The sequence below is a fragment of the Anolis sagrei genome, chromosome X (assembly GCF_037176765.1).
Source record: "Anolis sagrei isolate rAnoSag1 chromosome X, rAnoSag1.mat, whole genome shotgun sequence".
NCBI lineage: Eukaryota > Metazoa > Chordata > Lepidosauria > Squamata > Dactyloidae > Anolis > Anolis sagrei.
Window position 1 is genome coordinate 83,038,250 of NC_090034.1, and position 27,867 is coordinate 83,066,116.

The window sequence follows — 27,867 nt, forward strand, 5'->3', positions numbered from 1 at the left end:
TTTCCCAAGGGCCTGGGATATCAGAGGTATTTTCGCAGAACGTGCGCAGTTCCTAAAAGTACTGCCTTCTGCAGCATGTGATGTTCTGTCCAAATGAAAGCTTTTCCAGTGCTTTTCGAGGTTTCTTGGAATGCCTCCAAACACACCAACCACTATTGGTACCACTGTTGTTCTCCTTTGCCATAGTTGTCCAATTTCAATTTGTAAATCCTGGTATCTCATGAACTTTTCCAGCTCTCTGTCCTCTACTCTACTGTCTCCTGATACTGCAACATCCTGCAATTATTATTATTATTATTATACTGCAAGTCACTTATGTCATGAGAGAATCAGCCGTCTACAAAGATGTTGGCCAGGGGACACCTCGATGTATTATCATCCTGTGGGGAGGCTTCTCTCATGCCAACATCTTAAATCAAGAAATAGCTACAGAGATACTCACAGGAACACCTCAGCAAGCAAGAATCCAAAAGTGGCAGGCTAAAACTTGTAACCTCCATCAGTCGCTGATACCTCATGAGAGACTTCCCCCTTGAACACACACAAGACTTGGCGACTTGGAAGATGCCGAACAGACTGCACTCTGGGACCACAAGATGCAGAGCCAATCTTAAGAAATCGGGCTTCAAAGCAGAGCCTACGACACGCGAGTATGAAGGACAGCAAACTGCAGACCACTGACTACAATGCAATCTGAGCCCCACCGCATGTGCATTGGAGGACCTTCTTACAGAAACACCAGAAGCACAAAGTGGAGTCCATGACATGTGAATGTGGAGAAGAGCAAACCACAGACCACCTATCACAATGCAGTCTGAGCCCTGCCACATGCACAATGGAGGACCTTCTTATAGCAACACCAGAGGCACTCCAACTGACCCACCCTCCACCCTTTCCCCTTGCACATTCTCTTTGTACAATAAACCAGAGAAATTACATCTGAAATATCCGTCTTAATTTCAATTTCTCCATTCCACATCTTCATACATTTTCTAAGTGATTCCTAACTGGATCCCACATACTCTTAATTATTCTAACATTTTCTATTTTATCTATATTGTTCAATTTACAATTGGTTATTTCCACATTTAACATATTAAGAGTCCACTGTGTTTTATCTTTCCATCCCCTCACTAAAAGCATTTGAGCAGACGCTATTACATTTGCACATTTTGCACTCTTGGCTTGCGCACTCCTGGCCGCCATTAATGCGTGGGAGGTGCGCATGCGCAGTTCATCCTGGGCCTTCCCCCTCCCAAGGCTGCCATCGCCACGAGACGAGACACGAGGGGAAGCGCGTGCGCAATCCATCCTGGCCCTTCCCATATCCTGCCCGCCATCGATGTGAGAGAGGTGCGCGTGCGCAATTCATCCTGGCCCATCCCCCCCCCCCCAAAAGGTGCCACAGCCGCGAGGGACGAGGAAAGAAGGGACGACGCGTGCGCAATCCATGCTGGCCCTTCCAATTCCTGCCCGCCAACGATGTGAGAGGGGTGCGCGTGCGCAATCCATCCTGGCCCTTCCCACGTCCTGCCCGCCAACGATATGAGAGAGGTGCGCGTGCGCAATTCATCCTGGCCCATCCCCCTCCCCAAGGGTGCCAAAGCCGCGAGGGACGAGACAAGAAGGGACGACGCATGCGCACTCCATGCTGGCCCTTCCCACCTCCTGCTCGCCATTGAGACAAGGGAGGAGCGCATGCGTAGTTAGGTCTTTCCCCCTCCCCCCCTCAAGGCTGCCATCGCCGCGAGGAAAGGAGACAAGAGGGGACAACGCGTGCGCGCCTCATCCCGCCCGCCATTTCTGCGAAGGAGGCGGAGAGAGAGGAACCGCGCAGGCGCAGCAACTCCCGCACAGGCGCAGTTTGGACTCGACGCGAGGCGACGGTTGGTGTTGGCGGCGCGAGGCAGGCAAGGAGAAAGACGCAAGCGCCAGAGAGGCCTAGTCTGAAGCGGAGGCCAGCCTCGGTTTGCCGTTCCTTCCGCTTCCTGCCTGCCTTGCTCGGTCCCCGTGGCAACCCTGTTTCCTCAAGCTCCCGTGCCGCTCTTTCCGCCGCGGATGCAGCGCCGCGAGGACCTGGCGGGGCCTGTCCCCCGCTTAGGCCGCGGCTCGGGCCCGGCCTCTTCCACGGCCGCTTCCGCCTCGGGCCCGGGGCGTCTCCAGTCCCCGCAGGCAGCCTCCGCCGGCTCCTCTCCGCGCAGGCCTCCCCGAGGCGGCGGGGGGCTCCGCGGGTCCACGCAGCCGCCCCCGCTGCTCCCGCCCGGGACTGGGAGCGGGCCCATGCCTCTCCTGCCCGGCACCGGGGGCGGCGCCGCCTCCTCAGCCGCCAAGGACGAGGCCGAGAGCAAGTTCCTGCCGCAGCTGCTGGCCGAGAAGGACAGCCTCGACCCCTCCTTCACGCACGCCATGCAGCTCCTACAGGCCGGTAAGGAAGGGCGCCGAGGACAAAGGGACGGGGCCTCAGGCCCATTGGGAGAGCTCGAATGGTTTCCAGGATTGAATGAGCTAAGGAGAAATTAGGAAAATGTTCAATCTTCAAATAATAGTCGCCAATTGAAATAATATTTATTTATTATTTATATTTATATCCACTTTATCTCTCCATAGGGAGACTCAAAGCGGCTCACAATTCAAAACATCACAATCTTTATATAACATTTCTAATTATAATATTACTAATTATCTTATTAGTAATAATAATCATCATCATTTAATAACTTATTAATCGCCCTCCATCCTTGAATGCTCTAGGCGAATTACAGCTAAATTACAAAAGATAAAATACATACAAACTACTTATAATACATATTATTGCATATTTGTATATTTTATGTTGTACTAGCCGTCCCCTGCCACGTGTTGCTGTGGCCCACTCTGGTGGTCATGGCGGTTCTGTGTGGGAGGTTTGGCCCAATTGTATCGTTGGTGGGGTTCAGAATGCTCTGTGATTGTAGGTGAACTACCAATCCCAGCAACTACAACTCCCAAATGTTAAGATTCTATTTTCCCCAAACTCCACCAGTGTTCACATTTGGGCATATTGAGTATTTGTGTAGAGTTTGGTCCAGATCCGTCATTGTTTGAGTCCACAGTGCTCTCTGGGTGTAGGTGAACTACAACTCCAAAACCAAAGGACACTGCCCACCAAACCCAGTATTTTGTTGGTCATGGGAGAACTGTGTGCCGAGTTTGGTTCAATTCCATGGTTGGTGGGGTTCAGAATGCTCTCTGATTGTTGGTGAACTATAAATCCCAGCAACTACAACTCCTAAATGACAAAATCAATTTTTTTTGAGTGAAGGACATACATTGGGTTGCTAAGTGTCTTGTTTCCAAATTTGGTGCCAATTGCCCCAGTGGTTTTTGAGTTCTGTGAATACCACAAAAGAACATTACATTTTTATTTATATAGATAATTAGAAATGTTATAATTAGTAATATTATATAGTATATAATTCGTATATTGTTATGATTATATTGTACTGTGCTATTATACCACAGCACATATAATATAACGCCGGTATATTATATTATCAGTATTATATAATATGTTGCATTATATATTCAGTTGTAGTGTATATAATATATATTATATTACAACATCGTATATATAGTATATTACAATATTATTACTTCTATATATTATTATATTGTATATATTGAGCAGCTCCCAACTGATTAAATAATAGCCCAGGTTAACTTTGCACAATTAAAACTTGTGCACCAGCTGCACCTATTTCTGGAGAAATCTGACTTGGCCACAGTGGCCATGCACTGATTATGCCTCATTTGGACTACTGCAACATGCGCTACGTGGGACTGCCCTTAAAAAGTGTCCGTAAACTGCAATTGGTCCAAAGTAGTTGGAGCTAACTCTGCGGAGCAGACCACCCCCCTGCTGAGATAGCTCCACTGGCTCCCAGTTGCCTTCTGGGCCCAATTTAAGGTGCTGGTTTCAACTTATACAGGCCTACATGCTTTCTGTCCAGGATACTTGAGACATTGTGTACTACTATACAAGGTGGGTTGATTATTAAGATCGAGTAATGAAATACTCCTCTCCATTCAGCTCATGGACAGCCGCCACTTAAAATTGGCTAGAGATGGCACATTCTCGAGTTCGGTACCAAAACTTTGGAAAGATATAAGAGCAGCCCCCACCCTCTTCCCTGTGTGGAATAGCTTTTATTACATGCAAGAATAGCAGGAGTTTATAATTTGCAAAAGGAAAGGTTGGTTGACAAATTAATAGCATGTGCTCTAATTGTTTTAGTGAGGGGTTGAAAAGAAAACAAAATGGACTCTGACAAATTGGTATAATTATATAGTTAATATGCTAAATGCAGAAACAACAAATTGCAAATTAAATAATATGGATAAAATAGAAAATGTTATAATAATTAAAGTTATGTGGGGTCCAGTTAGGAATTACTTAGCAAATGTATGAAGATGTGGAGTGGAAAAAATGAGATTAAGACTGATTTTTCAAATGTAATTTCTGTAGCTTACTGAACAAAAAGTATGTACAAGGGGAAAGGACAGAGAGTGGGAGTGGGGTAAACAATAAAGTTTTAAAATGGGGATTATTTATTATCATCATCTTTATTTATAACCTGCCTTTCTTCCCATGTGGACTTAAGGCAGCCAACGTCTGTCCACACTACAATTTAAAAAGAGCAATACAAAAGTTGAAAAACAATTTTATAATAACAGTGCTGTAGAAAAAGAATTAAATACAGCAAATACATTAAAATGACCTTTCAAACTCATATCCCCCCCCCCAATAATAATAATAATAATCATCATCATCATCATCATTATATCTTTATTTTTACTCTGCCACCATCTCTCCAATGGGGACTCGGGGCAGCTAACATGAGGACGAGCCCTTCTAAAAATACAATCCAACACAGTAAATTACAAATACAAAACAAATACATTAAAAATAATATAAAATAAATTACAATACCAAAATGAAATAGTAAAACACATTCACACAATATAAAATCAGATAGGATGGGCAGGCCAAATGGACACGATAACATGATAAAACCCTGGGTGAGGTAGAAGTAGGAGATATGCAAATGAGGAGGGGCAAGAAAATGGAACAGTGGGGACAGGCTTTCAGTTTAGTATGGGGAAAAGTGTGTCATAGGGGGGGGAACACTATAAATGGGGCAATTGGTGTGGAGGGTCACTCTTCAAAGGCACATTGAAAAAGCCAGGTTTTCAGATTTTTCTTGAAGTCTGCTAAAATAAAAATAAATAAAATAAAATAAATGCCTTTCCTTACCCTTCCCCAAAAGTCTATTGGCAGAGGAAGGTGTTGACCTGCTTGTGGAAGGAAGGCCAGTAGGGATGGGGCCATTCTTGTTTCTCTTTGGAAGGAGTTCCGCAGCCTAGAAGCAGCCATCGAAAAGTCCATATCCCATGTTCCCATTTATTATATGATACATATGTCATGATTGACCACATTTTCACTTTTTACCAGACGGTCAAGAGGGAGGGGCTGATCTAATATCCCTGGGGAGTGTGTTCCACAACTGAGGGGCCACCACTAAGAAGGCCCTGTCTCGCCCCCACCAGTCACACCTGCGAAGAAGGCGGGACCAAGAGCAGGGCCTCCCCAGACGATCTTAAACTCTTAGATGGTTCATAGGGATGGTTCATATTTATAGTATGATATATACACAGTGATTGGCCCGGAAGTGTTTCATACTTTTGGGATTATTATTAGGATTATTTATGATATATATAAGCAATGATTGGCCCTTAAGTGCTTTATACTTTTTGGATTATTGTTACTATTATAACATTGGGTAACACGATTTTTGTCCCTGGGTTATAAATGTCATTTTCTAATTGATTCTATCATAAGAAAAGGTTATTAAACTGCAAAAACTTTGTCCTTGCTGGAGAGTTATCTTGTAACACATTTTGTTTGGGGCCTGAAATATTATGTTCTTTTAAGATTTTGATATATTATTATTTATGTCCCAGTTTTTTCTCTCAATTGCGACACGAAGGGGCTTAAACATACAAGCCAATCAAAAATATTTGAAACAATTACAACAATCCAATACTCTACAGCAGGACCCCACCTCTTAATGTTTTTCTTTTTTTTTAAGCCTCTCTGAATAAAAAGGTTTAGCCTGCCGTCAGGATATTTGCATGTTCATCATGAAATATCAAGGAGATGGGACCTAAGTCTATGGTTGCTGCTGTTGAAATTATTATTACATTTATTTTTACCCCAGTTTTAATGTCAGGAATCCAAACCGGCTCACAACTGCTACAGAATATAAATATTAATTGTTAAAACAATTTAGTTGCAATCATATAATAATGAATGAGTTTTGAGCTGTTAAAAACAATTAAAATGCCCCTGTCCCATTCTTAAAAATTTCCTGAATAAAAGGCAGTGGAAGGACCGGGGGGGGGGGGGGGGTTCAAGAGTCCAGAGGCTGCCACCAACCACCTAAGCACTAAATTCATTAATGTTTTGTATACACCATACACTCATAGCTTAAACAAAATTATATACACAATACTTTTAATAATTGTGTGCATGAAGCAAAGCTGGTGTACGTGTAATCATCCCAAAGCAAATGTGTCACCATCTCAGCCACCCAACTAGACAGTTTGGGATTTTGGAGTCTTTCCGTTTTTGGAATTCCGGGTAATAAGGGATGCTCCAAGTGCAACCCAAGAAGTTGTATTCTTAGACTGTACAGTGTCTTCTCACATACTTAGCCCTCTCTAGTGTGTTTCTTTTCTACATCATGATTAAGACAGAAAGTTTGGCACATTTATGGTATTTCTAGTTCATGTGTTGGATAGGGGCAGAGTCACTTGCAGTGTTGACTGAAGGATTCTTGGGATCACAGTCTAAAAAGCCATAGTATCCATGGTTGCCTATTAATTGGGGAGGAGTCTGGGAATAGTAATCAGAAAAATGGCCCTTTGCATTTGCCTCTGCTCCACCTTCTGGAGACTGTGTTAGTTGGGTCTGCCACTGTCTGCCTTCAACCAGTTTTAAAAGAACCAGCCAGTAATGATTTCAAGGGAATCAAGACGTTTTCCCATGCTTATTTATTTAGACGTCCTGAGGATTGAACCTAAGACCTTGGATTTGCTCACAGAGCTAAATCATCTACAATCATTGCTGCTGAATTAACTGAATTATGCCCCACTCGTCATAGTCTTCTAAAAGCAGCAGGCAAGGTATATCCCAGAAAGGCAGCCATGACTCCTTTCTCTCCCTTCCCACCTCCTTGCAATTAACCACAGTATAGTAGCAGAAGATAGTTTCATAGGCCTTAAAAACCAATTTCCAGCCACATTGACCATGTCTACCATTCTAAGGGCCATACTTGCACACATTATCCAGAGGCAAATGCTGCTTTTTCACCCAGGATACACCGGTGTCCCAAATGGGTCCAGCAATTTAGAAGCCAATTTTGGCTTCCAAATGGGTCTGAAATATCGGGTTAATCCCTTGATTTTTCTGTTTGCAGCTTGATGCATGATTGCATTGAAAAGGATAGTGTTTGAAGTTCTGTCAATAATAGCTATTGTGATTGCAACCTCTTTGATTGTGTGGGAGTGAAATCTATCAACTGGATGACTAAAGTGATCACTGAGGTGTCGAATTCATAGCCCTTTTTTATTTAATAGTAGAATGGAAGGAGAATCTGGCATGTATCACTTCTATTACTCTAGAGGTTGGCATCATGCTGATAGTGCTTCTCTAGATGTTACGGGTGGTTGCAAGTAAACAAAGATATCCTTTGTTTCTTGGATTCTGTACTAGGCTGGAGAACTGGCTTGGGGTGCTGGACTGTATCCTCTTATGGAATTCTGACCCATTCTGATTCAAAACCAGATGTTGGAGTATATAGCTTTATTTATTTATTTTCTATGCTTGTATACCACCTTTTTCAGCCTTATCGGCGATTCAAGGTGGTTTACAACAAGTCAGTACACATAACAACAAAATACATATTAAACATTAAAACAGTATAAAACCACAATAGAAGCAATACAAACCAACATAATTATCATCAGCGTCTCCTAGTTAAATAACGTCCAAGTTCCATTGTCAAGTGATTGCATTTCCTATGTCAGTTACTCTGCATTTGTAAACACTTGCTCATATAACCATGTCTTAACTTGTTTCTGAAACGTTAAGAGCGAGGGAGCCAATCTAATCTCTTTAGGGAGGGCGTTCCATAGCCGAGGGGCCACCACAGAAAAGGCTTGGGCTGATTCCCTGACCTTGTATGAGCTAGATTGAGACATTATATAGGTTGAATGAGCCACAGATTCTACATTTCTTTAGTAGAAAAACCAAGCCACTTCTCTTCCACCTTTTCCCCTTGAATGTGAAAGACAAGGAGGGGGTACGATCCTGCCCCCTGAATAGTCACATGCTGGGCCCTTCCCCCATCCCCCTTTGTGAATTCCAGTCTTCTTTCTGTTGGATGCATATACATGGCTCAAGGCTGTAGGCGTATTGTAATTTCCAAAGCTATTGCTTTGCATTTGCACATAAAAAAAGAAAATGCCACAATCCTTTGCTTCCCTTCTGTGGAGCTTCAACATCAGCCTTTTACTGATTAAAGTAGCCACGATGCTAGTCTATCTGTTCTGAAAAAATGTATGAATTACATTATTTTCCCTTATTAGGTGGTAGCAGGTATAGAAATATCCGTGATCGAAGGTGGAATTGAATTAGGTCGGGGAGTTCCCCCAAAGCATTGCGTCTATTCCTTTCTATTTTATTCCAAGAGTGGAGGTTTGGAAAACAGACTTGGCTTCTGTCTCTCCTCTTTCCTGCAGAGACTGAGGGCTTTGTAATCCACCTCTTGTTCATTGTTATGTGTGTCTCCATTGGCCTTTCTTTCATGCTTCCCTGGGAACTACTAAGACTGGAAGCAGCCTTTGTCTAGCTTTCACCCTCCTTCCCCATCTTGGTCTTGACGTGTCTAATCGCCACATTGCAGCTGCTGCGCTTTCAACCTCTTCCTATATCGAGTAAAGCCAATTGCCTGGAAATAACTAGGCAGAATTTAGAACAAAAGGAAAGACTGAAGTTTGGACTGGTGTCTAAGACGGGGATGGTCCTTGATGTAAGGATTCGTCAGATTTACAAAGCAGAGGTCGTTCAATTCAGGCGAATGTCTTTACTTCTCAAACCCATTTTAACCTGGCAGGATGACAGGCCCTTTTCTTTGTTTTGCATTTCTACAGTTGAGAAGCTTCATATTATAGTTTTATACAAGTGCCTAGGCTCTATTAGTGGGGGATCTTTGCAATCAAAGTGCCAGAGAGTTTGAAATAGTAAAATCCACCAACAATTTGCAGAAAAACCTTTTAAGCCCCCTCCAGAAAAAAAAAACTCCAAACCATGGGCATATAAAAAAGCCCTTCAAGCCCTGCCATGATTTCACAAAGCATTTATGAATACAGGTTGTCTATATCTCACAAGAATATATTATTTCCTTGGCCCTCTGTTTCTGTTTTCTTGCAACAATGGCCACAACAAATGATTGGTTTAAGGCCTTCCATCAGACAAATTAGTCAACTATATGGATGCATTAATTCCAGTTAAAGGAGGATGCCCTTTAAATCAGAGGCTAATAACTGTTTTGACTTTACAGGCTCTTCAGTTCCAAGGGCTTATTCTAGTTAGGACCAAAATTGAATGTAGCCAAAGACATAGAAATCAACTTTAACACTACTGTGTTTCTTTGTGATCATTTCTGTTACTTCTGATAATCTGATATCAATGCAAGAATAGATGTCCCAGCAGATGGAACACACTCTTCCAGTGGTTTTTGAAAGGCTCTCCATCCTGAACAACCAAACAGGCTGTTTCTAAAAGGTGTATCTCATACTCCATAAAAGAAGGAAAGAAAAGCCTAAAATCCACAACTGGACAATGCTTTTCTTGAATTCCTAGCAATAAAATATAATTTTTTTGAGTACACGAATGGAACCAATGCACTCTTCTAGCTAAGTTACTCCCAAAAACAGAGGCAAGAAGCTATGGTCCTCCAAATGTTGCTGGGCTCAGAATTCCCATGGAGGCCCATCAGTCTTGCTGAAAAATGGGATAGCCTTTTCTCAGCATCTGGAAATCAGCAAGTTCCCCAGTTCTGTCCTATAAGCATAAACCAGTTGCATTTTCCTGACACCATTCATGACTGCCTGCGAGCATTTGGCAATCTAGCACATACCCATTAATTCTTTAATTAGCACTGCCCTCTGGCCATCTTTTTTCCTCCAGCGGCATTATGAATGCCTTTCCAGAGCCTTGTCGGTGTAGTCATACAAGGGAGGCACAATCTAGCCGACTCACATTGAGAGAATGCTGTTTTGTCCCCATTTATTAGCAAAATGCTGGGTCTGTGAGTAGGCGTTGAAACGTAATACTGAACATTTTGTTATTTCTGCCAAACAGTTCCTTGGCAGAGTATTTTCCTCCTTTTTTAACCCATTTGCTTCTGTGACCATTGCATTCCCAATGCTTTTTATGGTTTTGTACATGAGTTGAAGACAAAAAGAAACTTTATTTTATCTGCAGAAACTGATAGCAAAGCTGAGCTTTCCTTCCCAATGGGACTCCTGACACAAGCTCCTTCGAGTTTTTGTTGATCCTAAAAATGTACTGATTGAGATACCTCACAAGTTCTAACAGAAACAGACATCTTCGGTGACAAAAGGTGTGCATTGCAAGCAGTATGAAGTGAGGATCACACTGGTTCTGCTGTCTTCACACTGGGAAGTGGCACTTGATATAAGCTAACTATATGCAAAGTGTATCTATAGGTAGGTGGCAAGGCAGTGGTCCTAAACAGAAAAACGTGTCATGTTTGGAGTTCCTGCCAGCTGCTATTTCCACTGCTACTACAACAACCACTGTGAGTCATGTAGAACTTGACCCTTGAGTAAATCCTTTCGCCTCCCCAGTCAGGGCAATTGCTCCTTGGTCAGCTTCAGCAGCAAGAGAAGCCTCCTCCTAAAAGTAGCATTTCAGCCTAGAAAAGTCCCAGGAGTGCTCTTGAAGGTCCTTGTCCAATCACACTGCCCAGAAATCTCTCTTTTGAGTCACTCTGGGTGATTTCTGAGCAGGCTCATTGAAGAAGAGCAGAAAGGCCTGACTCTCCATTAGAGAGCCAATTGGCAAAAACCAACAAAATGAAAGGGGAAATGTAGGATTCTCCAGAGGATTGGCTTGACAACAGGATTCCATGTGGAAAAGATCTTGGAGTCTTAGTGAACAAGTTGAACATGTGTCAACAGTGTGATGCAACAACTGAAAGCGTATAGTGTCTAGATCAAGGGAATTATCTGGACCCCACAATATAAGGGAGATATTGACTCTAAGCTGAAAGGGGTCCAGAAAAAGAGTGCCATTTAAGGATCAAAGGTCTGAAAACCACAAATATTCCCTCTGAGGAGTGGCTTAAAGAGCTGGGTCTGTTTAGCCTGCAGAAGAGAAGGATGAGGAGACATAATTGCCATGTTTAAATAGCTTAAAGGCTGTCCTAAGGAGCAGGCATGTTTTCTGTAGCCCTTGAGACTAGGACTCAATGGAGCCATGGGTTCAAATGACATCCCACCTGAACCATATGAAGAACTTCGTGATCATATGAAGAGTTGTTCAACATTAGAATTCTTTGCCTTGGAGTCCGGTGGAGGCTTTTTCCTTGGAGGCTGGATGACCATCTGTCAGGAAGGCTTTGATTGTACTTTTCCCGCATGGCATCATGGGTTTGGACTAGATGGCCCATGTGGTCTCAGCCAACTATGAGTCTATGAAGGGATGACTTCTTCCTGTGGGAAGTTTGTTCATGCCTGCTTATGCACATCTGTGAAGGAATAAGATTGCGTTTAGAGTCAACCCTCCATGTTGCCCCAACCCAAGGTCCTGAGGCTGTTAACAACATCAGTTAATCTCCCTTACACAGATTGTTCATTCTGAAGATTCTGAGGTCAGAACACAACAGCAAGGCTTGGCTTCCTCTTAGAATAGAATTTACCTGGCTATATCTGTCTGGCTGCATGTAGGTCCAGCTCTTGCAGAAGGCAGTCTCCCCATCCATCCCCCAAAATATGTAGCTTTTAGCAGAATAAATTGGTTTCTGTGCTTGAGTAATTCTCTTAATAGGCTGTGCTTTTAAAACCTTGATAGTGTGTGCCAAAAGAAAACCCAGAAAAATTCAACATGCTTCACTGAGTTTTATAAAAATCAATTTCATATTCAAGATCCCGACTCCAGTAAAAGGTCTGTTCAAGGTCATTTTAATAAGGGAAATTTTCAGATCAAGGTCTACTTTAATTTTGCTTATTTTTTTTTTTAAAAAAAACCTTGGTTGGGAATGCTTCTTCCAATTCTACTTATTTATTTATTTATTTACTATATTTATATTGTGCCCAATTCTGGGCACCACAATTCAAGAGAGATATTGACAAGCTTGAATTTGTCCAGAGGAGGGCGACTAAAATGATCAAGGGTCTGGAGAACAAGCCCTATGAGGAGCGGCTTAAGGAGCTGGGCATGTTTAGCCTGAAGAAGAGAAGACGGAGAGCAGATATGATAGCCATGTATAAATATGTGAAAGGAAGCTACAGGGAGGAGGGAGCAAGCTTGTTTTCTGCTTCCCTGGAGACTAGGACGCGGAACAATGGCTTCAAACCACAAGAAAGGAGATTCCATCTGAACATGAGGAAGAACTTCCTGACTGTGAGAGCCGTTCAGCAGTGGAACTCTCTGCCCCGGAGTGTGGTGGAGGCTCCTTCTTTGGAAGCTTTTAAACAGAGGCTGGATGGTCATCTGTCAGGGGTGCTTTGAATGCAATATTCCTGCTTCTTGGCAGGGGGTTGGACTGGATGGCCCATGAGGTCTCTTCCAACTCTTTGATTCTATGATTCTATATACTGCCCCTCTCAGCTCAGAGGCGACTTGTAGCAGGTTCAAACCTTTTTATGACTCCTAATATTTTTACTTCCAGACCCTCTTTTGTTCTATCATTACTGAATAGGTTCTTTTAAAACTTTCTGCAAGTTTTGCATTCTTGTTCTTCTATCCTCAGAAACATCACTCTAGACTAAAGTTGAAAAAGCTCTCCAGCGAAATACATTGCTACCAGCTTGCCGTTCTTAAGTTTCACCCAGACATGCACACAGAAATCTTTGGAGCTTGGAGGACAGCCCAATGTTTGCAGTGGCAGATTGTGAGCTTGTCTGTTAAATTCTTGAAATTGCTGCTGGTGCCAAGGCATGCATGTTCAAGTCCTGGACATCAGAACAGGACCACCCTACTCCAAAAATAACCCCCTTTCCTCAGAAAAACCAACCAGAAAAGACCTTATTGTGGAGTAGCCTTGCACCAGGAATGTCCATCTGGCATTCCAGCAAAGCAAGAGGGGCTAGTATTCTAGAGAGAGTTTTGATAAATGTTTGGACTTCAGATCATATTTACGGCAAAGCATATAAATGTGCTGGTCTTGATTTGCAGAATGCAAAACTGAATAGATTCCAGATTCCAGATAGATTCCAGATTAAGCATAGATTAAATATCTATGACATACTGAAATGGTTCCAAAATGGCTGCTGTATATAGCAGTATATAGCGTAAAGGTCTAAGGAAGACTGCAACCTTATAATGGAAGTAATCTTGCTACATGTCGTACCAGGAGGCTGATACTGCTTCTGTCCTTTATTTCTTTACTTGGCAGCTTTTCCAGAAATGTCTGAAGTCCTACAAATCCTTAGTGGGATAGTTGTGTTCTAGCAACCATACATTTTATGGAAATGTACTAGAAAATGGGCTATTATCTGAATACCTATCATGTCTCCCAATTTTATTATTTCTGTAATTCTGTGCAGTCACTATTTGTACAATGGGTTTTATCCCTATTTGTTGTCCCTATTTATTCATTAGGAAAATAGAAAATACAATGAGTCAGACTAGTGGTTGTGTGTGTGTATATGTGTGTATTTGGGGTGCCTTTATTTTGCTGGCCTATTGTTTTAGTTGCCTTAAAAACTAAATGGAATTTGTTTTTTGAGCCTTGAGGTAGAGGCAGTACAGCAAGTCTCGATCTGCTTGCTCTTGGCTTCATCCATCACTGCTCCTGCTTACGTAAAAAAAAAAGAGAGAGAACAAATCCTTGTTTGCAATTGAAATATGTTTTGTCTTGTTTAGAAATTGACAAGATCCAAAAGGGCGAATCAAAGAAGGATGAGGAAGAGACCTACCTGGATCTGTTTTCCCATAAAAACATGAAGCTGAAGGAACGGGTTCTGATTCCAGTCAAGCAGTATCCCAAGGTAAGGCTCAATTCATCCCTAGCAACTCATGTAAAATGGCAATATATGAGAGATATGCAGATGTATTAAAATACAGTTCCTGTGTTCCTTCATATTTGGTCATATTGGCTGGGATTTTGGGAAATGTAGTCCAAGACATCCACTAAGCCCCAAGTTTACTATCCCTGCTTTATATTTCTTGCTACTGTGAAAGTCTCTCAGTCTCAGAGGAGGGCAAAGGCAAACTCGCCTGAACAGATCTTTCAAGGGAATCCTGTGATAGGGTCTTATAGAGTCTCCATAATTCAGAAATAGCTTAAAGGCCTACAACAGCAATAAGAATAGTTAACTCCAGTTACTAGAAATGAGGGGGAAAACATGTTTGTTTGTTGTTTCTTAGTTCAACTTTGTTGGAAAGATCCTTGGACCCCAAGGCAACACCATCAAGCGGCTGCAAGAAGAAACCGGAGCAAAAATCTCTGTTCTGGGGAAAGGATCCATGAGAGACAAGGCAAAGGTAGGAACCGTGGCCTGGAAATATAGTGACTGTCACACTGCAGAACTCATTCAAATGTTTCTCTCATTGCAGTTGTCCCATTTTTTGAGACTATATGTATTTTTAGTAACCTTGGATGTTGCTTTGCTTCATTTTCAGTGTTTGGTATGTGTTTAAGGCATGCTCTTAGAGAACTCTGAACCTCTTTCAGCTTTATGAAATTGTTACATATGAAGCTTGTCTCGGAACTGATATGTTTTCCACAAACATGCTTCCTCAGGATCAGTAGAATGCTGTTTTGTGTAACAGTGTTTAAGATTTGGGATTTGATCCTACATGGCATTGGATTTGTGGACAAGCAATTTCTCTGAATGGCCAAACCCCAGTTTTGGTCACGGCTACTTGCTGTCCTGTTTTCTTGCTTCCTGAGTCAAAAGCAGCATCAGTATGGCTACCTCCAAAGCTGAGAGTCATTCTTTGATCACATTATTAAGACAGTAGCTCTGTGCAGGCATTTGCGACTATCAATACCATATAACTGAAGAGGATGGCCTCAGATGTATCCGTTCTTCCCTCAGGCAATATGTGATTGGTATGAGCTAGAGGCGGATGCTTCTACATGCATCCCAGCCCAAAGCGTTGACTATTCAACAATTGATCCGTGGTTTTGCTTAGGTTGGGACTACCAAAGACGCAGGCTATGGATCAGAGGACAAATCAGCCTAGATGCATGGCCCTCATGCAAAAAGGTTTTGAGGGAACACCACAAGTCCCTCAGGTTCTCATTAGTGTTAGTTGGAGCCTTCTGACTGTGATGGATTCAGCTTGTGAGGGACTTGAATCAAGATCTCTGCTCCACTGTAAACCTATTTGCTGATTCTAAGTACATACATTTAAATTGGGAACAGATGCGAAACACTCATGCAGTGATAAAATAATGATGAAATCCTCCCCCCTTAATATTCAGGAAAGTATTTCCAATATCTGTTCCTTTTAATTAGTACACTGGGTAAAATATTCCAGAAGACTCTTGGTATGTGATCTCATACTGTTCTGACTGTTCAACAACAAAGGATTGCATGTGAATATTGAGATGGTTTGAATTTTAAAAACAGTGTCCATCCATGTTGATGTTTGTTTTCAGGAGGAAGAGCTGCGCAAAGGAGGTGATCCCAAATATGCTCACTTGAATATGGACCTACATGTCTTCATTGAAGTCTTTGGACCACCCTGCGAGGCTTATGCTCTTATGGCCCATGCCATGGAAGAAGTCAAGAAGTTCCTTGTTCCGGTACATAATTAATTACCTTTTCTCTTAAGTTCAGTATATAAAATCAGCAGGATTTGGTCTCCGTACGTGATGTTCTACAAAGTTGGTCTGTGGAATAGTGTCTTTGGTGATGATTAGCACATACATTTCAGTCTTAAACTGTTGCTGAGAAAATCAGAATTTATTATCATTTGTAAGCATTGCTTGGGCGCTCTCACCAGTAATATACTGAGCTAATTTCACAGGTTTACCTCACACATTTTGCCAGATTGTCCACTTTCACTGTCTCCAGTTTTATAGTCAGTTCTGAATGCATACTGGTTATCCCCAAAATGTTATTAGAACTAGCCTGGTTATGCTGTTGTCTTTCTGGGAAAATGACTTCTAAGCTGCTGACAGTAAGGAAGACCTTGTCATGTTTTGAAAGGAGCATTGAGCTTATTTACCTCTCTTGTCTCTGTTAGGATATGATGGACGACATCTGCCAGGAGCAGTTTTTGGAGCTGTCCTATCTCAATGGGGTGCCGGAGCCGACGCGTGGCCGTGGGATCCCTGTGAGGGGAAGAGGAGCCCTCCCCCCACCTCCCCCTGTCCCCAGGTAACAGATGGGAGGGGCTCTGGAGGTGGCCTCTGGACCTTTACAGTCACATCTTGAAAAGTTTTTAAGTTTGTGCTTCAGGCCCTTTGGACAGGTGGGGAAGCTAAAGAGACTTGCTAGATCTTTCCATTTCTTTTATGTATGGACTAGGTCAGCATTATATCATGGTCAGTGCTCTTTGTTTTTTACCCATTTTGGGTCCCCAGAGGTTATTGAATAACAGCTCTCACCATTGTTGGTTATCTGCCACACGGTCTGGGAATAATGGGCATTGCAACCCCACAGCCCTTGTGGTTCTGAGGTTGGGAAAAGGTTCAAGAGCCTTTTAAGGTCAGTCTGTCTAATTATTATTTGAAGTGCTTTATTGTGTTACGTTTCTCAGGCATTGAATGTTTGCTGATCTTTTTTTGTACACCACCCTAAATCCCTTCTGGGAGATAGTACAGTATAGAAATATATTATTATTATTATTATTATTATTATTATTATTATTATTATCATATTCACAAGCCTTGTATTGAAATCCAAACCCCAGTCTCTTGGCTAAACAGAAAAAAAGACAGCCTTCAAATGTTCTTGTATCCCAGGCATGGGCAAACCTGGGCCCTCCAAGTGTTGTGGACTTTAAGTCCCACAATTTGTTAGTTTGCCCATGCCTGCTGTATTGCAACTCTCATCATGGTGTCTTAATCATGAGGAATACAGGGGTTTTGGTCCAGTATCTGAAGGAGGGCCACAAACAATGACATTCACCCTGAAGGCCTTGAGTTTGACATATGTGTTCTAAGTGGTCCTTCTGACTGTGTTTCACAAAGCCCTTACAGACTATAATAATAAAATTTTATTTCTAGACCACCTCTCTCAGGGACTCAGGGCGGTTTACACACACACAAAAGCAAGCATGCAATGCCTCTGGTGAATACAAACTTCTCAAAATAATACACAATAAAGCATCCGTAATAACAGTAAGCACCAACTTCCGCTCTGGGCCGGGGGGGGGGGGGGGCAGGGAACAGTTCCACCTTGTCTCCTGTGCTTATAATGTAATGTAATATATTATACATACATAAAGTATTATAATGTAATGCAATATAATACTAATATGATATATTATATAAGACATGTAATATTACTAATAATATTACAATAGAATAGTGTAGTACAATATAATAATACTGATATTGTACTATGCTAATAACATAATATATTGTATGTATATATATCTTGTAAGCTGCTCTGAGTCCCCTTTGGGGTGAGAGGGGCAGCATATAAATGTAATAAATAAATACAACAAAGAATTTAGCATTGTAATGAAAAATAAAACAAAATCCAACAAGACATAGTTAACTAAAACATAAGTAAACACTACAACAAATACCCTAAAAACAATTTAAAATACATTAAAAATGGCTGGCGCTGGTGTTCATTTGAAATGTAACATGGCAACCATATAATACAAATGGAACTAGCCAGCATTCCAAGTAGTTAAAGTGTCTTAGTCCAACTCCTCTCCATACTCTAAAGTGCATAGGTGCATTTCTAGAAGTTTCTTAAAGGAAAGGAGGGTGGGGGCCGTTTTTACTTCTTTAGGGAGGGGGTTCCAGATACGGAGAGTTATCACGGAGAAGGGCCCCTCTCTTGTTCCCACCAAATGAGCTCATGATGGAGGTGGGACTGAGAGGAGGGCCTCCTCTGTTGACCGCAGTGCACGGTATGGTCTGTATAGGGAGATACAATTAGGCAAATAGCCTGGACCCAAACCGTTTATTTTTGTCACAGATCTCTGATGCAAGGCCTTGATGTTAGCCCTTCCTTGTAGGTCCTTTCATCCTGTGGGGTAGAAAGGGACCTCTGTGGGCAAAGACGACGCCTTGTGCCTGAGTCTTCCTTCCTTCCTTTTTCAGGGGCCGTGGGGTGGGCCCGCCTCCCCCTCCTCCGCGTGGAGCCCTGGTCCGAGGGGCCCCGGTGAGAGGCGCCATCGCCAGAGGAGCATCCGTGGCCCGAGGCGTGCCCCCACTACCAGCGGTGAGAGGCGCCCCTGCCCCAAGAGCGCGTGCCGCGGGCATTCAGAGAATACCTCTTCCTCCCCCTCCTGCACCAGAGAGCTATGAAGATTATGTAAGAAACTTTTAGTGTTGTGCCCGTTCTCAGGGATCTAGTGCATGCCAAGCCCCTTCATTCAAAAGAGCAGGATGCCATGCAGGTAAAGCCAAACCTACATCCCACTAGAAGACTACTTCAATACCCCTTGACCAAGAATCCCTGAGGGAAACCATCTTTCATTTAAACGTCTCTTGACACTGTTTGTTATACAGTAAATTCTGTTAATCATCAATCTCTTCCCAGTTTTGGGCCTGGCTGCTATATGACACTTGAGAACGAACGGAACTGAAAATAGAGGAAGTAGTTCCCAGCAGAAGCTGTCCTGAGTGGTCTCCCTATCTGTTGCTTTAGCTAAACTGCTTGTGCAACTCGTGCTCTAATGGGTTGCAGGAAAACTGTTAGAGTTGGACCAGTGCTTCAATACCATTCTCATACGAGTTGACTTACAAAACCATTTTGAACTCTCAATTGAAGCTGTTTCCTTATAGTACAAATGCCACTGATTAAGCAACAGAGCAGAAACCATGACAGCGTCCTTTGTGTTTCTCTGAATGTCCATCTGCATTTATTATTTCATGTTTTAAAAGATTATCATCCAATCCAGGCATGCTTCCTTCTCTTACTTCCTATCATGAATATATGATTAGACTTCCTTAAAATGGAACCTGTGACATTAAAGTTTGCTAAATTCTATTTTCCTTGTTTTGTATCCCGGTTTGTTCTCCCAAATGAATTTCACAAAGGGGAAACTGGAAGCCTTTCATTACTACATGCCAAAGAAAGAAACAGAGCACAGTAATGGGTTCCATTTTCCAAACTGTACCACAGTAAACAGTGCATGTTTTGTATATAATTTCCCTCTCTTACATGATTTGGACTTGACCAGCCCTTTACTGTTGTCTTCTGCTTGCACGTGTCCATTTTGCTATTGCTGACTCTTTCTCTATCTCTCTCTCTCTCTGTTTCAGGGCTATGATGATGCTTATGCAGAGCAAAGTTACGAAGGCTATGAAGGTTATTACAGCCAGGGTCAACAGTAAGTGTTGCTGTTTGTTTTTGGCTCCATTGAGACACTTCTTTCCAGGTGGCAAAGTCCCTTGAAATGTAGAACACCTTCAGCTTGGTCAGATGGCCGACTTCGCACCAGGGGTGCATTTGACAAGGGGCAGCAGTACCCAACATGCTGTGTGCATGGGAAGCATCAGCCACCTCTCAGCAGAGGACAAGAGGAAGTGGGTTCCTCTCTTGTTGCAGTCTTCACTGACTGCTTGCAGTGGTGTTCAGGTCTGAACAGCCTCTTTCCTTGGTGTATGAAGAGTATTGTAAAGAAGAGCAGTGTCCATAGCAGGGGATTGCTAGCTGTTGCACAGAACAGCCAGAATGGGCCTAAATAACATTTGTGTAAAGAAAGATGGCTCCTCACATCCAGGGAATAACTGTGCCCCATCTTGTTTTGCAGGGAAACAGAATATTATGACTACCGACATGGTGAGGCTCAAGAATCATATGAGGCATATGGTAAGTCTGTCCTCTCTGTTATTATTATTATTTACTGTATTTATACCCAAAGGGACTCAAGGTGGCTCACAGGCACACACTTCGATTAATTTAAAACAAAGCAAACACAAAAAAAAATTAAAACAAAGTTTTCCTGGCTGTTTGGCCATGTCCCAGAAGCATTTTCTCCTGACATTTCACCCACATTGATGGCAGGCATCCTCACAACTCACAGCAACCCAATGATTCCGGCTGACAGTACTGTGTGTGTTAGGTTGCTATTATTATTATTATTATTATTATTATTATTATTTATACCCCACTTTTTCTCTCCACAAGGAGACTCAAAACATCTTAAATCTACAGTTAAAATACAGGTTAACAACAGTTAAAATACAGTAAATACAATAAAATGCAATTTAAAATACGTATTTCTCCCAAAAATCCCACCCACAACCTCCCCAGAAACGTGCCCCTTCTCCTTCTCCAAATGCTAGCCAGCAGAAAAAGGTCTTGATCTGCTTGCAGTGGCAAGGGGTAAAGAAGGCTTTAAAAAGGCTGTCTTTTATGTACATTTTCACTTAAGTCTGACTTGAATACAGTTGCACAAGATTCCAGTGATGTGAGCTTTCTGAAAAACATCACAGAATATATTCACTTTCCTAGCTCAATTGGGATGTAATGCTTTCAGGAGTAATCTTTTAAAATAGCCCAGATTCCTTGGTGCGGCCTCCTAACACACATTGTTCAAAAAGATCAGCATTGGTTGTTAGTCTGATAGGACTTCTTGTAAGGCTTTATACAGCTCAGGTTTTCTGAGAAATCGCCTTACTTCGTATAGATGACGCTGAATCCTTATTGTACCCAGATTGCTTATTGTAATGTTTTGGTTCCCACCATCTCAGATAGTCCCTCTCTTAGAATTAACCGAACTCTCACATTTGGGAAGACTCGCCTGTTTATCAATTACCTGTTTACCAAGATATTTTCTTATTAATTTTTGTGATTGCTACCCTCTGGAGTTTTTATTAGTCTTTATTGACTTATCTTTTTCTTCTATTCAGCATTTTAATTGGTCATATTAAAAATAAAGAGCGGTATATAAATGTTAAAATAAGAAATAAACAAACAATTATGGGAAAATGCAATTATCAGGATCCATAGCTTTCTGTGCCATAATCAGAGCGTTACTATTTATTACAAATGGTCATTCAATAAATCTGGATTGAGACCCTGTAGAAATACTAGGCAAAATTTGCACAACACTAAAGCCCAGAATTCTCTTCCACCTTACAAAATTTAGGCAAGCATATTATGGGCAAGCTTTCACAACTCAAAATTAGCTAGGATGAAAAGTTGTCTTTCTAAAGTCACCTCTGACCTTCTCCTCGAGAAGATGCTGAAGTTTTGTGCCCAATAAATACTTCATTCCACACTGCCACAGTAATAGAATTCATAAATGTCCCCAGTATGCAACAGCAAGTATATTTAGCTACCAAGGAATTGAAAATAAGATTGAACCAGTTGTCCCACCTTAAACTAGAAGGAGGATGTTTTCCTTCCAGGCCCAGGAATTGGCAACTGCAAATGTCGCCCCACTTGACTCTGTCCTGGTGCCCTTTTCCTCAGGCGGCTCTGAGCACAAACAGCATCTGCCTCTCCTTAGGATTGCTGTCGCTGCTGGGGTTGCCAGCCTCCTTTCTGCCACGCCGGGCGCTCCATTGCTATTTCTTAATTAGTTCCATTGCAGCAATTTTCTTTGGCGCCTGCTTGCTTGCCGACACAATTACGAAAATAAATCATTCGGGCCATGGCTGGGAAACAGTGCAGAGCCCAAGACTTTTGCCTGCGGGGATGCTGCAGTTTCATTACTCTGACACTGGCTTCTTCTATGGAACCAGCCACACAGAACTGAAAGTGTAGCTCTTTGGAAAAGCGGGTGGATTATGAAGAGCATCCATTTCCATCTGTTCTTGGAAGGAATTTTGCCTTTCTGTGTTTTGGTTTTCTGCCCAAACGCTTAAACTGAAACCCATATAGTGATGCACGTTAGCATGGCCAGGGATTATGCCTACGTCAAGTACCCGTTCTGACCTGTCACAAGAGGTCTCCCTTATCTCCTCGCATAACAGGGGCCTCCATGCTGCACATTGCTGGCCTCCCATATAGTAATGTCCAGCTAGACTTCCACTATCTCAGTGTCCCCAAATTGATGCCTTTGAGCCAGGAGAGATCCTCTGCAGCGGTCCGTGATAACCTTTTGGGAGTAACAGTGCAAATACACTGGCAAATCCTTACACTTTGCCACAGTCACATAGGATCTTGACCCTAGTCTTCCTCCTAGTGTTAGAAATTGTTTTTGAGGAATACCAGTGACCACTTTCTCTGTGTGGATCCTTACCAGTCAGACCTGGGTCTTGTCAGTTCTTGAGAAAAGCCCAAATGTTCCACCTTCCACAAGGAAAAAAGATAGGGCTTTGAATGGCAGGTTGGTGTCATGGTTTTGACCAGAACGCCAGGAGACAAAAGTTCAAATTTCCTCGTTTGCCATTGAAACCCACTGGGTAAACTTTGGGCTGGTCACCCTCGGTCTTAAAGGGAAGACAATGGCACAATTCCTTGGAGTAAATCTTCCCAAGAAAACATTTATTATCTGCCTCTCCTTGTGGCCCAAGGTGGGGTAAACAGGGTTAAGAAATCAAATGGAACACTATTAAAATACATACATGCAGTACTGTGTTACAAACAAGATAGGTTCTCTAGGTTTGTTTTTAGTTTGTATGTAAGTCAGAAGAGGTACATTTTTAAGTTCTAACTCTAGCCAGTAAGATTTGTTTTAGTTTTGGATAGCATAGGGAAGAATAAATACTCCTGTAACACTTATTTTACTGTCTGTGCCACTGTTCAGAAGATTTCCCCTCACCTTCTGTCCCAGAAATAATTGGGTTTTGAAAACTTTGGCATGTCGTAAAAACAAGGATTGCAAAGAAAGCTTCGGTGGAGAGACACCTTTTCCTTATGATAATAACTTCTCCAGGAGTGATATTCCCTTCCTGGGAATCAGTTTCTCTCACTTCGTGTTGTCTCGTCCCCATTCTTAAATTGGAGTCGGATGTAAGATGGATGTCTGTAACTAGAGGACTTCTGGTGTACCAGGCTTCCTCAAACTGCAGCCCTCCCAGAAGCCCTCAGGCAACTCCCAGAAGCCCTAGTCAGCTGTTCTATGGTCAGGAATTCTGGGAGTTAGAGGCCAAAACAGCTGGAGGGCCAGAGTTTGAGGATGCCTGTTGTATAGCAATTGATGCTTCTTTTTCCATACAGCACCAGAGCGACCCTGTTTACTCAAATCTAATGCTCACCTTTTGGGGCTAAATGGCCGTGCCAAAATTAGGGTGTACATTAGATTCGCATCATATAGTGATCTTAGTGCTCAGCCAAAGGGGAAGCTGCTTCAGCAGAAGCTGGAGCTCCTCTTTGACGGACGACATCTCTTAATTGAATGGCCATGGCTCAATGCTATGTGATCCTTTGACATCTACATCCTTTGTCAGAGAAGGCTCAAGATCTTCTAAAACATTGGTTCCCAACCTTTTTTTAACCAGGGAACACACTCTAACATTAGTACCAAAAGGGTTACGAATCAGTTTTTGGTCAACTTTATATTCGGTTAGGTTATTTGGGGTGCTGATTCAGAAAATTGCATTGCATAGACCACATCAGCTCTAGTTTCTGATTCAGAACATATGCCATCCAGTAGTCCAGTAGTCGCCATCTGCTCACCCACAGGAAACCATATTTAATAATCTAGAGTTGATGTGGTAGTAGTAATCTTGCGTGTATAGTCAGCCTCTCCCCTCCTAACATCCCTGTTGCCTCGGCACTATAAGAGGGTTTTGCAAGACCAGTTGCTCTCGTTGCCACGTGGTTTCGAAACAATAGTATATCAATGGTGAGGCCGCAGACCATATTTTCGTTCTTGCAGACTACTGGTCGTCCACGGGTTCTAAAACTACATGCTATGATTCCATAGCATTGAACCAGGACAGTAAGTGTTTATTCATTCTACAGCATAGATGCACCGTATTCTACAGCATAGTTCTCTCCTCTTTTCCATTGTTAGAAGCTTTGGGATTCTAACACTTTTTTGTTTAAAGAAAGAATTGCAAGCATGTAGTCACTACTCTTTTCCATTGCTAGAAGCTTTGAGGTTTCAACTTTCATTTTTAAAGAAGGAATTCTAATTTTCAATATTTAATGGATATGCCTATCTTGAGATTAGTAGAGGTCAATAGGACAGTTTAAAAAAAATCTTTATTTGAGATTTTTGATTAATGACAGAACTTTAAAGAAGGAATTCTAAGAAGGCAGCAACTGTAACGGTCAGATTACACTGCACATCACATTAGGAAGCAAATAATTTCTTTGGTTTCAGGGTTTTGAGCACTGAAGTGCACGTTATAGCTTCAGTAGCACATGAGACTTGAGTCAATGCAGTATGAAGACCAACACAGTCCTTCCTAGAAAGTGGAATTTTGGGCATTTACCCTCGGGCCTTCATGTACCAATGTGGTCTTTTCCTTTCCTCTCCTTCAGGTCAAGATGACTGGAACGGGACCCGTCCCTCCCTGAAGGCCCCTCCAACTCGCCCCGTGAAAGGGGCCTACAGGGAGCACCCCTACGGACGCTACTAAGAGCAGCCTCCGCCGAAGGGGAAGCGTCCCTTTCGAGCAAACCGTTGTTTCTGATTCTTGTATCTCCCCGGATCCCTGTTGCTTTGCCCACGACAGACAAGTAATTGTCTCCCTGATTTTTCTCTGGCTCCCTTTTTCTCCTGCCTCCATCCTCCCCCCGAACCACTTGACCCTGCATTCTGGCTTCTGTATGTAGTACTTTTTTAAAAAAAAACAAGAATAATAAGTTAGATTTAGGAAACGGGATTCAGTTTTTAAGTGTGTAGACTGCTTTTTTTTCTTTCTCTCTGTTTAGATGCATAATAAACATGGCTGTACCTTTAAAAAGAAAGTGTTGCGATAAAAATGTTAGTTTCTAAAGTGGACATGCTTGCTTAACCATTCTGAAATTAAAACTTTGTTAAATCTTTTTAAGTAATTTTTTTTGTCGGGTTTTATAGGCCACCCATAAAAGTCGTAGTCTCAGAACCCCAAAGTAGGATTGATTTCTTCTTCTTTTTAACGAATTAAAACCATAATGTAATGCTAGTGACTGCAGCAGGTTTAAAAGTACGCGCAAAATGTCCATAAACGTTTGCCCTTAAACAAGCAGATTGCTTGATTAATCTTCGGTTTAAATGTTAATAGAAAAGATTCTGTTTTATTAACAAATTAAATGTCGTTGTTTTCCTTCAATTAATGATCCCTTCCTCCCCTTTCAAAAGAAAAAAAACTAGGTTTGTAACATTGTGGGTTTTGAAACCTAGCCCCAAGTGTTGAGATACTAAAGAGATGGAGTGTTTTCCAGCAGGAAAAAAATTGTTCTTAGCTTAATTTTGCATGAAAAACCTTTTAAGAGAAATGGACATCTAGCTGCTCTGTAATTCTTTTTTTATATTGCTCTAATTGCCCAGTGTTTTTGATATTAGGAAGTATTAAATGATTAGCTGTGCATTGTGTCTCTCTCTTTCTTTTTTTCCCTTAAAGGAAGATTCTGAACACTGTTTGCAGGATATAATAATAACACAGTCCAGGCTCCAAATTGGCCAAACTCCAATGTTGAGCCATTTGTGTGTATGTGTGTGTCAGTAGCGTTATGTTAAAAAGGGACGTTGCAGCTGAAAAACCAAGGAGAGCTTAGATTTTGTACATAACGTTTGTACGCTCCCATTTGGGGTTTTTTTGGAAGGTTTAATGCTACTCCCTGTGTAAGCCTGCCGTAAATAGGTAGCTTAAAAATTGTCAAGATGTCTGCAGCGGTTTGTCAATAAAGTTGAGTCCTTTTTTAATCAATGTAAATGTGATGATTTGTCATTTTTATAATATTTTTAAATGGTCAAACAGTGAAATAGGTTCTCCTTTCTTGGTATATTTAAATTAATGCTAAAGCACAACTATGTTGGGCCTTGCCTCAATCCAAGAGGAGAGGCAGGTAATATTTATTTACTTCATTTATATACCGCTTTTCTCACCCCTGAGGAGACTCAATACAATACAATACAATATTGTATTGAGGAGACTCAAAGCGGCTTCCAACATAGTAGTGGCAAAATTCAATGCTGTACATACATGTGAAAACCAAAACATAATTTCTAGACAATAATAAATAAAATTATTTTTGTATTAAACTATGTAACAGAATTTGAAAAAAAAAATATTGTTCCTGGTTTAAAAGTGTTATTTCTTGTTGAATTGTGCGGTACTTACTTTGAAAGAAGTTGTTCTACTCCAGAAACTTTGTTTTTGTGGCTGCTATTTCTAACCTTTTAATGTACCATTTTTAACATTTTGTGCAGACCACAAAAACAAAGTGTTTGCTGTTTGATAAACTATTTCCATTTTTAATGATAAAATCAATGAGGAAATGACATATTTAACCTAGGAACAAAAATCATGTTACATAGTGTTATGACTTGTATTTTAAAAGACGCTTAAAATCAATTTTTTAAAGTCTGTTTTATATATGCGTGTGTGCAGATACACACACACACATACATAAAAGCCAAATGAATTATATATTTTAATACAAAATGTATTAAAATATACATTTTTCACCTTCTGGAAGTTTGAGCCTGTTGTTGCTGAAGTTGGCCTTTGAGGGGCAGCATTAAATGTTCGGTTTCATTGAACTGCTGCCAGTTTGAGCTAGGCTACTTCATCTCACTAGAGAATGAATCCACTTTAGATCCGGTTTCTACCTCCGGCAGAATTCTAGGGTTTGTAGTTTAGTGAGGTTGTTAAAGGCTCATCCCTTAACTGCAATCCCCAGAATTCTGTAGGAGGCAGCAACTGGATTTAACGTGCATTCATTCTCTAGTGTGATGAGGTCCTTAGTCTGTGGGCGGCAGCAGCTACTTCATAAGACACACACAAGCCTAAAAACCTATTGCTTTCAACAGGCCCTATCCTTTTGCAAACCCTCCATTTGTTTTGGTGAGGCTTGCAGATTGTTCCCTTTGCAAAAAAACAAAAAAATCTTGAGAGCTCTTGACCCCAAAGTCTTGCTTTGTCAAAAGTATAGCACAGTCTCCTCGGAAATTTCACATGCCTTTTTTTCTAACTAATAGGAAACCGAATCTTCCTTCTCGGGGCCCGAGATTTCCTTCTCCCAAGACAACCAGACCGGGTTCCAAAGCCATTCATTACAGAGCACAAGCGGAAGCTTAGTAGGGTGCAGGAAAAAGTGGCATAAATATATACAGCTTTGCAAACAGCCATTCTGCTCCCTGCTTCAATAGAGAGAGAAAACCAACTTGCTTGTCTGGGGAAAAATTTCAATCAGCGGTTCCCAAACTTTTTTGGTCATGGAACCCATCAGAAGATTGATTTTCCATAGAACACTAACTCTATCCCTGAAAGATCATAGAAGGCACCCCAGAGATCATCCAGTCCAACCTCATTCTGCCATATAGGA

The 27,867-nt window shown here is 41.8% G+C and overlaps 1 protein-coding gene across 2 annotated transcripts; it reads left to right on the top strand.

The window, feature by feature from the left end:
• The first annotated feature begins 1,744 nt into the window (after positions 1 to 1,744).
• KHDRBS1 (KH RNA binding domain containing, signal transduction associated 1) lies at positions 1,745 to 26,246 on the top strand. 2 transcript variants are annotated; one of them, XM_060784147.2, is made up of 9 exons: positions 1,745 to 2,425; positions 14,216 to 14,340; positions 14,720 to 14,836; positions 15,960 to 16,106; positions 16,550 to 16,683; positions 18,588 to 18,801; positions 19,755 to 19,822; positions 20,246 to 20,304; positions 24,877 to 26,246. In XM_060784147.2, the coding sequence occupies exons 1-9, from the start codon at positions 2,059 to 2,061 to the stop codon at positions 24,972 to 24,974; spliced, it is 1,329 nt and encodes a 442-aa protein (XP_060640130.1). In that variant the 5' UTR covers positions 1,745 to 2,058; the 3' UTR covers positions 24,975 to 26,246. The 2 variants fall into 2 exon arrangements, with proteins under 2 accessions (XP_060640130.1, XP_060640131.1); XM_060784148.2 differs by having other exon boundaries at positions 18,588 to 18,708.
• Positions 26,247 to 27,867: the final 1,621 nt, after the last annotated feature.

What these genes read in the sequence shown, in the direction of transcription:
- KHDRBS1 (XM_060784147.2), top strand. Translation starts at nt 2,059, where the DNA reads ATGCAGCGCCGCGAGGACCTGGCGGGGCCTGTCCCCCGCTTAGGCCGC. An exon ending in CCACCTCCCCCTGTCCCCAG is followed by an intron (nt 16,684 to 18,587) that starts GTAACAGATGGG and finishes TTCCTTTTTCAG; the next exon opens with GGGCCGTGGGGTGGGCCCGC. An exon ending in AGAATCATATGAGGCATATG is followed by an intron (nt 20,305 to 24,876) that starts GTAAGTCTGTCC and finishes CCTCTCCTTCAG; the next exon opens with GTCAAGATGACTGGAACGGG.